A 14,607-nucleotide genomic window follows, 5' to 3' on the forward strand; every position below is an offset into this window, starting at 1 on the left:
ATGTTTCTTTGGGACTTGAGGGGTTATTTGGGCTTTTTGAAAAGAGAAACTTTTAACTTCGCTTACCTGAGCAAAAACAACTGCAGCGAGTCATGAATGTTAATGTTTATGTTTATGTTTATCTATGTGATTTTGGAGTTGCTGGGGAAAATGTGGGTGTTATTTGGGTTGCAATGAATTCTGAAGGTTTTACCTGGAACTGAGCTCGGACAAATAGTTGTATTTCAGGTTCATGTAGCGTAGCTGTGGCCAACAACAGCTATTGTTCGTTAAACAGACGTTTTACTGTCACACTGGTGTTTTCCCTGACTACCAACGCTACAATACATAAGGTGGCCTCCACCTACACAACCTAAGATGTGAACACATCAACCTTCATCAGAACTCTCTGACTTACTTTAACTTTACTTACACCACTTAATTCTGATTACTCATTTACTTTACCATGTTCAATATCAGGGTTCCTGAGCGTGCGGCAGCTAAAACCAATAGGCCATGGAAACAGAGGAAAGACGACCATGCTTTATGAAAGTAAGTGTGAAAGCCATGAGAGTAGTTATAGGGTAAAGATGTGCCGTTAACTTCCGGGGAAGATAATGTCAGGCAAGAATGATTTTAACTGACATCATGTCATTTGAAGGTGCTCATAAGGAAAATTAAGTGAGGAGAGAGGAAAGACAAGGACTTACTTTTATTGTAATAAAATCTTTTATTTACTTATAATGGTTTCGGCTAATAGCTCTTTCACCCTCCATTTGTCTTCAGGTCTCTCTGTCAGACACATTTCTGAAGAACATCAATTTATCACAAACCGACAAATGATTGAGAAATTAGGACACAGTCGTCATGGAAGACAGAAAGAAAAGTATTCTCGGCTTGGGCCATCGCCAGGAGTAGGCTGGTGTGCACCGGGACATGCTTCAAAATTCAACAATTCCCCCTTTTACATATTGGGATATCTTGACAGCTGCTGACGTGTGAAATGAACAAGCAAAATTGTGAAGAATGTCAGTGTTTTGGTTATTTTGAGCTCATTTCATCAGTTAGAGGGTGAATCTATGTCATTTTGCAGTGTAAGATATCTAGTGTATCTGCCTATAAGTTCAACTTTAGTGCTGTCTCCTGCTTTGAGTTATTCTATATACCGTAATAGTCAAGTTAAAGATACCCATTGTTATAGGCTCTGCTATTGTTTATGTTGAAAGAGCTGCTACTCAAGGTATTATGGGATATGTGACCCTTCTCTACTCTTGGGCCATTCATATTTATTGGAAATCTGATGATACTGTCAATGTCATTCTTTTAATTTACATTAATGTAGCATTACTTCTTTATTTGCAGTGCAATGTATAAAAGATAGTTACCAAAGGTGCGAAACATAATAAATTAATATGTACAGAACGCATTGATTATGTTTGTAACAAAATGTTTAACAAAAAAGTATTTGTAATCAAAGGTAATAATACTTATGATTATTTATTTTATCTATTCGTTTATATTTAGTTGTTTTTTTTTTGTGATTAGTTTGGCATTCTTAGTCAGGCAGTTATCGCATTTGCTGTAAAAATTCACACTCTAATACTGACCTGCCATAAACACAACCAATGTGATTATTTATTTTGTCTTATCCACTTTTCAATTTATACTTCATACAAAATCGAAAGTCAATGATTACATTGAAGCATATCTTGAAAAATGTATCCACTACCAGTGGGACAAGCACAAAAAAACTCAATAGCCTCTACACTTCTCGATCACACCTTGGGTTACTGAGTAAAATATATCGTTGGAAAAGAAGGGAAATCCACGTTCTTTTTTTAAAAAAAACTGTGTCAAATGAGGAATTCCCTTCAGCATTTGCTGTAAATGCTGTTTTGTTCTCTGCAGCAAATAATAATTCAAAGGTTTTATTTACTGAATGACATAACTCAGGGCTTGCTAAAGATATCGCTGATAATCGCATTCCATTTGTTTCGAAGTTATACGGTACAAGTTAACCAATCTATATCATGTGAATGTATACAAAAATATCTTGCAGCATCCCAGCTACAAGCCTACATGCAGTTATCTCAGTCCCACTTTCCATTCCCAAGCCTGCAATTCAGCATGAAGGAATGAATTCTTCATAACATAATAAACACTTCTATCTCACAGTGAAACATTAGTGAGAAACTATTACCAAACCACATTAATCCTTCAATGCGTGCATCGATTTAATGACTTCTATTTTACAGAGGCTTAATGGTGGTCTGAGACTGATTAAAAAATCACAAAATCAAATATGTTCACATTAAAAAGTCTTGGTAAGTCATTGTACTCTCTGTATCATTCCTTTTAATAATTCAGTCCTCTGTCTCTGTGACTCTCTATCAGCTGTTTAATCTAACAGTAATATTTGTAGAAACATGATATATGGTGGCTTGTGTTACACCGTTATGCAGTAGCTCGTATCTACTATTGATTTCTTTCGGGGCCATAAAATGGAAATGCTGAGAAATAAGTCAAAATGCCAAAGAAGAAATGGCTTTTGAGCCTTTTATATTCAATTCTCTTCAGTATGTATGTACACTGCACACTCAAAACCTTCCAGCACCTTCTGACACACCACAGTGACGTGCTGATACTGAATACAGTCCTCCCGGGCAAAAGGACATGACATGTTAAGCCAGTGCCAATCGCACTGCTTGTATCATTGAAGGGGTTCTTATTAGGTCAAACTTAAGGATAAACCTTTGATTCACCCATGAAATATTCCTGAAACCATTTTATGAAGTAAATGATGCAAAGAAGGGATGGATGTTAATGGTAATTTAATTATCTAGAAATCTTGTAGCTACTGCTAGCAGCGAAGAGAATCTCCCTTAACAAAGGTCTTTGGGCTAAATATGGAATGTTTGCATTCTAAAATCATGAGACTTTGTAGAAAATTCCAATAATGCTGTCCATCAGGCTGGAAATAAGCATTTTTAATCCAATTACATTTGAATGCAGTTGTAGTTTTTAATGAGAAAAAACTATCTTTGTTAGTGCGGCATTACATCTTTTAAGCTCCACGTTATCACTATAAATCAAGTTTATGTATTTTGGGAGCACTGAGGGAGATTTTGCAAGGAAAAAAAAATGTAAAAAGACTGAACACCTCCCCTTGAGATACTCTAAAACCGCTAGAAATTGCCATAAACCATTACAGATTTATTCTTCAATTTTGTACGAAAGTCAAATTGGTAGCATAAACTAGAGCTGCAGTTTAATGTTCTCGAAATAATTATTCTATCACCAAGCATGTTCGGTTTTTTAGTGCTGCTGTCAAGGACTTCTTTGAGTAACACGGGGATGGAATCCTGGTGTGCGAGGAAAGACACTTTCAGATCTGTTTGCACGGATACATGGGTTGATTCTGATGTCACAGTTCATCTGGAACCCAATGGTTTATAAAAAGAGAAAAAAATACATCAAATCTTATACTGTACATGCTAATATACACTATAATCTTTAGCTGACTATCTGTCAGAAAGACTTTGGTCCCCTCAATTAAAACAATGATGCTACTTTCTTTCCCTTTTCAAGTGAACGATCTTTGTATCCCAGAAAAAAAAGATATTACCCATATTCTGCGTTTCTTATTAACATATCTACAACAAGAAGATGTGTGTTGTTGAGTAGGACATCATCGTAAGGGGACATGGGTATAAGAAAATCATCCAATCAATCATAGTTTAGTTAATAGCTAAAGATCAGTTCATTTTACAGTACAAACATCAAAAATCAGTCTGAAAGAGGACCACTTTTGCGTTCTACTGGAAACAAAAAGTACGCACAGGAGTGTGATTTGAACTAGAACTCAAATATGTCATTCTGCTTCTTTGCAAGTCTGGCCACCTCTTGCCGAATTGCCTGCACCAGTGCAGAGGTGGAAAGGCTGCTCAGGGGCATGCTGTCCATGTCCTTCACCACCTGTGGCAGGGTCTGCTGGGATGCTGTGCTTGGGGTAGTGGGTTGCTGCTCCAGTGCTTGGGAATAGTGCAGTGGGAGGCTGGTGGGGCTCCCCTGTGGATAGCGTGGGTGAGGAAAAGCCTCCACATAACCCGGGAGGGGTACCTGAGGAAATCATAAAACACTTAATTCTTGCTGTACACCAAATAAGCAGAGTCTTGATTCTGCTTACTGAACTTGATACCTGGGAAAAATCAATATGAATGAACTCCACAAGGAGGGCTACACAAAGACCAAAGGTTTTAAAACAACTGCATAGTATGGAAATATAGAAAAGAGGAGAATACGTGTCCAATTAGGAAAGATGTTTTCCCTCAAGGCCTACCATGGATTAAGATCAGAAAATGGTTTCTGATTTACAACAGTTCTACAGCAAGATAGTGTACACGAGGTGAAACACTCTATAACACACATAAGGGAAAGTCCTTGGGGTAAAAAGACCACAGGGCTTATCTGATCTGACAAGATAAAAGGTATATATCATTTTTCAGTGAAAAACAGTGGAAGGTGTAGGTCTACTGACCACGAGCCCTAAACAGGATTAATATCAGGGTTGTAATGAGACACTAAAACACTGCAGAAGACAGCTGTTACAGCATGGACAAACCTCTGATAGAATTAGAATTTATTACTCCTACTGAGGTTTTGCTCTCTGTCACCTGCCTCAACACTGAGGGAATTTATCCTGCTTACTTCCAAAAACCAAACCAGGTGGGTGCTGCAACTATTTAATGACAGGTAGTTGTACCATAGCGACTGAACATTTTCTGATTGGCTTACTTGAAAGTTATTGATGAAACTGAAAAATAAAAATGATATATTGTGTTGTTTAGCTATCAAATTTGTTATATTTAGGGATGTTTTCAGTTTACAATATAATGGCCTGCTCCCTTACTTACACCTCATGAGAAATGCATTGATTTTCAAGCCTAAATGCTCTTTAATGTTGCAGAAAAAAACGCTACGGTTTCATTTTCATTTTTCATTTTCATTTATCATCTGGCCTTTATAGAAAATGATGAAATCAAAACAGAAGGGATGAGCTTGAAGAAAAAAGCAAAAGGTTCATGTTATACTTCCACAATGGGCAGTGAAAGAGATGCTCTGGTGCTGCACAATACCCTGAAAATTCACACATCACACATACAGGTCAGTCAGGGTATTAATACTTTGCTAATTATTAGTTTATAATAGGAATTTATTATTTTCTATGTCAGGTCTCACTTACAGAATCTGCCCATTGAGGGGGCACAACTTCAGGCTCAGGTGGGTAGGACATCCAGGAGGGACTGTGGTAGGAGGTGGTTGGTGTTGAGACAAAATATTCTGAGTATCCAGGCCGGGTCGCTGGGATGGCGTAGACAGCTGTTATTGGGTTTCCTTCCAGGCAAGCAAAAGGACACAATGAAAGTTGGTACAGGACACCGGCACATAATGCGTTACTTTTCAAAATCCTATGTCACCTTGACATCGCGTCTGCTCACCTGAGAAGTTGGACGTGGGCTGATCTGCAGTGATAGATGGAAGCGCTGCTCTGTTGACGGGCCCATATGGATTGTTGCCACGTGGACTCTGCATTTCAGTGATAGATGTCTCAGAGTTCCTTCCTTTCGGCCCCAAGTCAGAAATTGAACTGAGTTAGAGACAGACAGACAGAAGAGGCAGAAGCGTTACTCTTCTCCAATACCAAGCCTTTACCACTAGATGGCAGAGAGACTCCATGTAGACAAGTGACCACCTTATTAATATTCTTGCCATCTTTCAATGCACTAGTTCAATATTAAAATGTATACGAGGCCTGAAATCACCTTGGCCACAGCACATTACCTACTGACTAGAAATATGAATAGACGTGGACTATCAGATGGGCTTCTGGGTGCTCTATGCAAAATGTATATGCATGTGTAAAGCTTATTTAGTATTACCGTCTTAAGGAGGTACCAGGAGGTGGTCCAGTACGAGGCGGTAATGGGGGAGGAGAAGTCATTGCCATATCAGGGAGCTGGGTAAAACGAAATGCCTTCGTGAAAAAAAAAGAGGGAAAAGGTTACCTTTGGTCTGACAGTTCTTTAGAGAAAGGATTATCTCATCTCACTTACTGGTTTGGGTAGACTGCACTGATACACATCTGCCCCGTAAGAGGGAACCCACTGCAGTCGTCCACGTCCACAGCTCATTGTTCCCGGTGCACTGGTCACCACATCTGCGTAGGGAAGGGGAGGCGGTGCAGAGCTGTATTGCTCAGTAGCTGGTTGATGGTGATGGGAGTGCCTTCCGGATGTGGACTGTCCCCCTGAAGCCAGGCTGAATGCCTCTTCCAGCAGCAGGTGCATCTGCTGTCGCACTTCATCAATGGATGGCTGTGAGCTCAGAGTGGACGTCTCTGAGTGGCCTTTCAAACCTCTGCCATACATGTATCCCCTCTGACCCATTAAACGGTCAACATTCGTCTCCTCAATCAACTCCGGCTCAGTCTAAAGCAAATAAAAACAAGATGGACATGCCCTGGTTCATTATTATAGTTAAAATAATTTATTGCGCAACACAATGCATGCTATCAGAAAGAGAAGCAATGATGTAATGCATTAGATGCAGTGGGCAAATATTCAACAGTGGTCATTTGTGGCAGCGTGTTTTGATATACTTGGCTCAAAACAAAACACTCCTTACTGAATTGTCTCATGTTACACTGAGAGTGATTTGATAATATACTGCTGGCAGCACCAGGAGAGAATATCACCTGGTTGAAACCAGTACAATGCTGCCACTCTTCGGTCCCTCTAGATTCACAAAAATGCAAATACTGGCCAGTTGAAATATATGCTAAGTTGTTTGTTTCTGTAGTTGTGGTAATGCTCTATGGTCTCTGCATTCACCTCTTTGACTTTGTTAGATTACATGTTTTTATTTTGATCAACAATGTACTACAATTAGCTGACAATCCATCAAATTAGATACATGTTGTGGTACAATACAGTATTCTATTTACATCAGCAGCGGTAATAGCTGGTAAAATAATTACCCTACTTTGAAATATAAGGGTGTTTTCTACTTTGGTGTAAGGAGTCTGTCATATGAGGAAACAAGATCACGTCTAATGTTTTCTTGAATCCATAATTTACTTGAAATATAAATGTAACTGGAGTTTTATTTTCTTGGGATTTCAACAAAACTTGGAAAAAATCAGTTTTGTAGCACATCTTCCACATTTTATTTTTAATACCAAAGTGAAACTGGGCCTTTGCTTTGGACCATGAGGGTAAGGATAGCATTGTGTCCTCTTATTTTACCAAGAGTTGAGAAGAAACAACTCATCTTACAGTGACATTCACAGGAACGTGGCGGAGCCCGTCATTATGACGAGGAGAAAAATCAATACAGTATTTTGGAAAAACTTTTTTGTTACAATTCTTTATTGATAACACTTCAAACAGTCTCTCACATTAGTTCCCAACCTCTCCTTGTGAAGTATTCGATCTCCCTTTTCAAACCTCTTTTTTTCCATTTACCCAGACCCTACAGTTGGTGATAAATGAACAGGAGTTGAGGCTGCCCTACTTCCTGTGTGAATAAAGGGTAGCCACAGGAGACCTAGCATAGTGCACCTCATAAATCAGACCACCCCCACCGCAAATATGGAAAAAACTTCCATCTGCAGTGAAGGGACCTGCAGCTACACCAGTCCCATCAGAATCAACAGGGCCTGTACTTTTGATGAAAGGACATTCTAACTTGTACAGATAATTGTGTCATATATCCACAAAGCTGAACAGAAGGTAGACCACAGTATATGCAATGCAAATCATGGCTCTTGACCATTTAAAGACAGATAATCTGAAAAAGCCTCATCAAGTCTTTTTTAAGTCTTTTTTCCTGAGTAAGACCTGTGGCATTGTGCTTCTGAGGCCAGTAGCCCTGATATATCATTGTTTGGTCCAGTTATGCTACAACACATTAGGCTCCTATTTGAAATACTTGGACTACCCTTAAATTTGAGAATGGGAATTGATTAAACCAGTGAGCCAACACACACATGTAGTTTTCACTATGGCGGGACAAAATAGCAGAGAGGTCAGCGGCAGTTCTGATACCTTTTTATCACGCCTCGTTTTTTTTTTTTAAAAGGAAAACTCAAAGTGACTATCATTCTGTGCGATGGTAACCATAATGGAACAATAAATGGGTGGCAGTAGGAATCAGTCGGTCTCAAATGCATTATATATCAAAACAACAAGACCATATAAATCTTAACACTTAATAATGAATGAACCCATTTTCATCCTTCAGCCTGCCGCGGTGCACTTGAAAGTTGAAACCGCACCTGAGTGGCATGTGGAGTTTCTAACTTTTGTTGCTGCACAGTGTCTTAAATAGGGCAGTAAGACACAGATTTAGCACCAACAGGCCCTCCGTTAATGATTTTTTTCTATTTTTACATTCCATGCGCCAAAATTGAAAACAGTGACATACATTCATATGGTCTGGATATTATCACACTTGGTATCAATGAACCTGTTTGAAACTTCATGAGTATATTTTTCATTTTCTTCTTTTTTAGGAGCATACAGTAAATTTGGACATGATCAGAGCACCCAAGCTCACCAGTAGAACAAACGATAACTGAAGTTTAAGTTGAGACATTTGGACAATCCTTGGATGGAGAATATTGTTATTTATCGTAAAAAGTAGCATTCGTATTGGTATTACTCTGTCACTCAAACAGATTTCAGAATCGAACACGTCATGTAGATGAGGTATGTGGTACTTACATCATATCCACTGTTTCGAATGCCTTTCCTGGGTCTCTCCCTCATCACTAGCAGGTCAATCTCTGTTCCTCCAGGACTCGGGCTGTTCAGACTCTGTCTGCTCAGGTAGGATGTCCGCCCTACCTGAGAATGTCTGCAAATGAAAGTAAAGACCATCCTGATCACAAAACAGGCCAGGAACCTTGATGAATTTCAATTTTAAGTTGCGATTTTTTTGTGAGTTATTTTCATCAACAATTTTATTGTGTCTCCAGAAATTGAGTATATAGTGGAAGGGAATATTCTTTAATTTGACAGTTGTGATAAAATGGTTGGTTTTGAGTGTAAGACTTGCATTTAGGAAAGCTGAGAAATGGCACAAATAAATCAAACAATTCATTTCATTTGTAATATGTCTCAATAAGCCATTTATTCAGCTATACTTGAGAAGCTTTACTAAGTTTGGACTGAATTTAGGAATGCTGTTTTTTTTGGAAGTCAGCTCTTGGCTGTATGGAAATTCGGTGTGTACAAGATTATATCAATGACCTGAATCTTCAGCACTCAGAGTGTATTTGTATCCATGAGCTAGAAGAGGAAGAGGCAGAACACACCCAGCAGAGACCGTCTTTCAAAAACCCTTTTAGCTCCATTACATCAGCTCAAGAGTGGGGTCACAGTATTCAGACAAGTCCCTAACATTAACCCCAGGTGATTCTAGGTATCTGGAAGCTAATAAGGCATAGGCAGTGATTAAAAAATGACGAGGATCCAAAGCCTGAGCTCGGATGTCATATCACCTTGGAATTGAAAAAAAATGGAAGTGTCACTTTTCCCTGAGAAGTGAAATTTTTTTTTGGCCTACGTGCAGCTAAATGCATATTCGACCTGTTTTTCCAATCCGTCCTCACCTGCTGCGAGACTTGACAAAAGTAGAACCTCGCTCATCGTCGGGTTCCGGTGGTCTGTCACGTTCAACAGCTGTCCTCTCATGGCAGCGCAACTGTTTCTGAGACAAGGCACGAACACCGCTACTGCCGTCATGCGACGGAAAGTCATAGTAGCCTTTTCTTTTGGCCTTCAGCCTCAGTTTGTTCCTGTAGTGCTCGATATCTGACTTCTGCTTCAGAGCCAGGTTCACCTGCAGATGTCAAAACGTCAGCATTGTAGAAAATAATGCCTTTTTTCAGGTGGGGGATATGGTTTTGCTTGGCTTTAAAAAAGAAAAGTAGATAAATATCTGTATAGTTCATGACCTTCAGATGACAAAAGAAAAGTAATTTCTTTGAAATGACTGAGAGAGATAACAAGCTGGTCCATTTTTTTCAGCCTCATGTTAAAAAATCCTTGATGTAAAAAAAGAGACATGAAAGTGGAAAGAGTTGTCCTTGTTTCTTTTATCTGGTGCTCCAAAGCAGCTCACTGTAACTATTAGAATGCATTATTTATATATATATATATATATATATATATATAATGCATTCTAATAGTTATATAATATAATTCTTACTTTTTTCATCCATCCATCTATTGTCTGACGCTTATCCTGCACTCAGGATCGTGGGGAATGCTGGCGCCTATCCCAGCTGTCACTGGGCGAGTGGCCGGTCAATGACAGGGCCACATATGCAGAAAACATTCACTCACTCGTGCAGGGCAATTTTTCTATTTTTTTTCCAATTAACCCGCTGCATGTTTTTGGACTGTGGGTCGAAGCCGAAGAACCCGGAGGAAACCCACACAGACAAGAGGAAAACATGCAAAATCCACTCAGAAAGGTGCTCTTGTCAGAATCGAACCAGGGCTCTTCATGCTGAGGCCAAAGCGCTAACCAGTGCTGCCCTGAAACTGCTCTCGTTATAGAAAAAAAACAGCTTTTTTCAGTACATGTTTGGGAAAGCAGGAAATAAATAACATTTTAATATTTTAATGTTTCCATTGAACTGTAATACACTAATTTAATTTGCATCTTTATTTTTTTATTCCCCTTCACTAACATTTGACACATGTAGAGTTCCAGTTTATTTGTTCTGCTCATAAAATTCATAACCTTCGTACACATCATTACTTCTTCACACTATATTATTCCTCTTTTATCTATTTTAGTAAACACATTTGGACCAGGTAAGCTTTGATAACACAATTTTGCATCTTTTTTGACTGGTGTACTCAATGCTGTCACAGATATTAAGGGAAGAAAAACATTTTTTAATTAAATCATGCAAGACGTCCTCATGTTTGCAGATTCAGCAGTTGAAGTTTGGTGGAAGATAAGCACCTTGACGAGATCTAAAGTTGTTTTTTTCTTTCACTTTGCTCAGTATATGATCTCTATATTGTGCTGCGCCACAATCCCATCGGATTCCATGTTTTTGTGGTGAAATTTCATAAAGTTCCCTGAAGTTCATCTGCCCGCAGTTGTAACTACTGTAAACATCGAGGACACGCTTGAGTTGGTACAGCACAAAATATGTGAAGTAATCAAAATCCTCATTAAACGTGGCAGATTTCTTTTCTTTCCGTAACATTGCTCAAATGAGATTGGGTAAGGGTTATGTTTGTGTTTGTTTATGACTGTATTTCATCATACCCAGCATCTCGGCGCACACGACTTACCTCCCCATTGACAATCGCAGAGTCGTGACTGCGGTCAGAGGATGCAGGGTGTGAATAGTTGGGCTGGGCCGCCACGGGCTTTATGGAAATGAGCTGCAGGGAGCCAGAGGAGGTGTCATATGGATCTGAAGAACAGAGAGGGAGTTCACTCACAAAGAGACTACAAATGCCTCTAATCACCACTCCGTCAGTTTAAGGAGAACGAACTGTCACCCTCCCTTTATGTATCCCCGTTTCCCCTCTTCTCCTCTTGTCACCACCTCTTTAATACCGTGAGATTATGTCAAGCATTATTTGCCTGTGTCAGCAAATAACATGGCAAATGGCTACAATAGATCCCAAAGTTAGTTTTTTGGCTTCCGGAGTTTCGGTTTGATGGCAGATGAATGACACCAAATTCTCCTTCCATGTCCAATACTGGATATACTACAATGAAGTCTGAATTCACTCACGTCAGCTGACGAGATTTTTTAATCCACCACTTGAGAGAAATGCAGTTTAGTGAAATCTATCAAATCTTGTCACACATTAGTGACACATCATACTGAAATAATGTAAGCATGCACGAGAACAGAAAATACTTTCATGTCTAAATGTGTGTGTATGGCGTGTGTTTTTGAAACTGTCAAAGAGTCCAGTTGTCTGTCACACTTTGTCATGTCAGTCATGTGTCACGCTCATGCATATGCATCAAGTCCATCTCTGAGTTGTGCTGAGTGGCTATCTTTCTGTCTACAAAAAAATGCTGCAGTGGCAGGGCATTTCCATATACCTGTGTGCATGAGAAAGCACGAGAGTAAAAACAGGATTTGGGCATTTGTGACACACATGATCTTGTCTTCAACGGGACTGGATAATGAATTATTGGTATTTGCTGCATGTGACACTCACCGTCCCTCTTGCGCGTCTCCTCCTTTGTCAGTTTCTGCTGCGCTGTGACTTTCGGCACCGTCAAGCCCCTGCCGGAATTCAGCTTCTCTGATTCGTTGCTGATGACGGAACCGTCCTCACTGGGCAACTTGCTGCAAGTAACCATAGCAACAGGAAAGGCGGTGAGCTCTCAGAAAGCTGGGCTCACAGCCAGGTTATGTCATCCTTTCTTTTAAGAACCTCACCTTCTTCCCTTTTGTTAGGCTGAGATCAGTAATATATTATCACGGAATTTTGTAATAAATGAAAAAATAACTGCCCATCATCAACTGAATGACTCACAGAGTTTCCATCAGTACAAGGTCTTCCGTTGAAATAAACGTACACTCGTCTTGCAGTGGAGTATATGAGTAGCGGGATAAGCCATATATTAGTACAACATAGCAGCGTCATAAAACATTTTACAGTCAGCAGGTTTTATGCACACTCACCATGATTTATTATACAGCATGTCTGCAATTGTGATCCTTGTCAGTTTATACTTATGAATCTATGTATGCATCAGATATGTGAAAAAAAGCATGTGTTTCCATCTGAAAAACAAAAATGACGGACTTTAATTGGACAAATGTTCACTTTATCCAGCCCGGCATTCAGTAGCCCCGAATGCAGCCATGTAGTTGGAATTAAAGCTGATCAAGCGCTGGCTCAGAGGGCCACCAGGCTGACAGCCACATCAAAGCTCCACAGTCGAGCCCTAATTGTCTGGTAAAAATGATAACAGAAAATAGAGACCGTGGAGCAGTGGCTTCTCCCCACGCACCGGCTGAGGCGGTGCTGCAGGATGGTCCATACCGCAGTCAAAGCCTCAACAAAGACGTGAAATGTGTATTAATTAATTGAGGTGGAGAGAATGCATTTGCTTTGGCAGGGGGAGAGGGTTGTAAGTTTTATCCTGTGATGGCTGAAGTTATGCTTCAGGGTTAATAGATGTGTTACCATCGCATAAATGAGGATGACTTTTGAGAGGGAGAAGAACATTAATGATAATTGAGAACTGTATGCCAACATACATAATTTCCATTTGTCTGTACTGCCATGCATAACAAAATCTTTGTACTGCATTAAATACCCGTGCTATATTCAGGTGTAATTAAGAATATACTTAGTACTTTGAATTTAGATAATTGATGTTTGAATAATAAATCATATGCAGTCGTGCTTATCCACTTGCAAAGTAATATTCTTGAATACTGGAAAATGATACAAAATAATATGTAAGAAAAAAAATCACTACTTGTACAACATGCAACTGATACAATAAAATATAGATAATAATGTAATTTACAGGAAAAAAATATAGCAGCAAATAAAGATGAATCCATAGACAATGTTCCTAAGTGATTATTGAAAAATTCAAAGCCCAACTTCAAGTGCACTTGCAGGCCCTTTTTATAGTACCAGTAGAACAATATTAACACCAACACACTTTATGCTCACACTCCATGCTACAATACACAGTTTGAGATTTTGCTTTGCAAAGCATGGAGCTGAGCATGTAGATAACATCTGAATAATAACATACATAAAACCCTGCACAACATAATATTAGTGCATCAGGATCATCAGGTTAACTGTTTAACCAATGGAACAGAATCAAGTCTTAATTATCTGGATAACAGCATAACTTGTAAAAAGACGGGAATAAACAAAGTGACTTAATAGTGTAATGGCGAGGTCCTAACAAGGTGTTTTTCTTTTTTTTGAGTCTTTAAAAATCATTACTGCATAGTCTACAGCCCCTCCTCTGCTATACAAATCTGATTTAATTACCAAGCAAGATTTCCATACACTATGTCTATTTAAATTATCTTTTTTATGATTTAACATGTCATTAATTGCCAAAATTGACTTCAAACTGTTAAATGAGGGCAGCTGTCTATTTTACCTGCCCGTATAGTGGACTCCACTCTCTACTGTTGATCCTTCGGCAATGGGGGGGTGGAATGAGGACACAGAATACAACTGGAGGGAACTTTGTGTTTTATCATCCTTCCTGTCTCTATGCAAGCTAAGAGCTTTTCCAATTAAGACAATAAAAGTCTTAGGTTCACACACACACACACACACATATATATACAACAATCTCCGAAAGAGATGCAGTTATATATTGGTTAAAATCCTACAATATCTATTGAGAAATTTATTTTATTTCATTTTATATTTTTCACAATGATACGAGTTGCCCCAAATCCCTTGGCAGCTGATTATTATCTGTTTTCTGGAAGACATTTCTTTAGCAAAGTCTCCCGATATAAATAAAGGTTTGTATTTGTATACTATTATTTTTACTTACAGCATTCTTACCATAGTAGCCTAG

General features: G+C 39.0%; 1 protein-coding gene across 1 annotated transcript in view; it reads right to left on the reverse strand.

Annotated features, from left to right (window-relative positions):
• Positions 1 to 689: 689 nt before the first annotated feature.
• Positions 690 to 14,607, reverse strand: part of kiaa1549lb (KIAA1549-like b) — a 62,441-nt gene continuing 48,523 nt past the window's right edge. Inside the window, exons 14-22 of the mRNA XM_086175243.1 lie at positions 12,249 to 12,379; positions 11,358 to 11,482; positions 9,653 to 9,882; positions 8,763 to 8,895; positions 6,093 to 6,467; positions 5,919 to 6,013; positions 5,478 to 5,626; positions 5,222 to 5,373; positions 690 to 4,098 (exon numbers count right to left, since the gene is read on the reverse strand). Coding sequence (XP_086031369.1) covers positions 3,835 to 4,098; positions 5,222 to 5,373; positions 5,478 to 5,626; positions 5,919 to 6,013; positions 6,093 to 6,467; positions 8,763 to 8,895; positions 9,653 to 9,882; positions 11,358 to 11,482; positions 12,249 to 12,379 — 1,654 coding nt within the window. The 3' untranslated portion in view covers positions 690 to 3,834. The remainder of the gene's footprint in view (positions 4,099 to 5,221; positions 5,374 to 5,477; positions 5,627 to 5,918; positions 6,014 to 6,092; positions 6,468 to 8,762; positions 8,896 to 9,652; positions 9,883 to 11,357; positions 11,483 to 12,248; positions 12,380 to 14,607) is intronic.

Source organism: Fistularia commersonii, chromosome 27 (assembly GCF_037954325.1).
Source record: "Fistularia commersonii isolate RoL2024-O1a breed Wild chromosome 27, RoL_Fcom_v1.0, whole genome shotgun sequence".
In the NCBI taxonomy this organism is placed as follows: domain Eukaryota; kingdom Metazoa; phylum Chordata; class Actinopteri; order Syngnathiformes; family Fistulariidae; genus Fistularia; species Fistularia commersonii.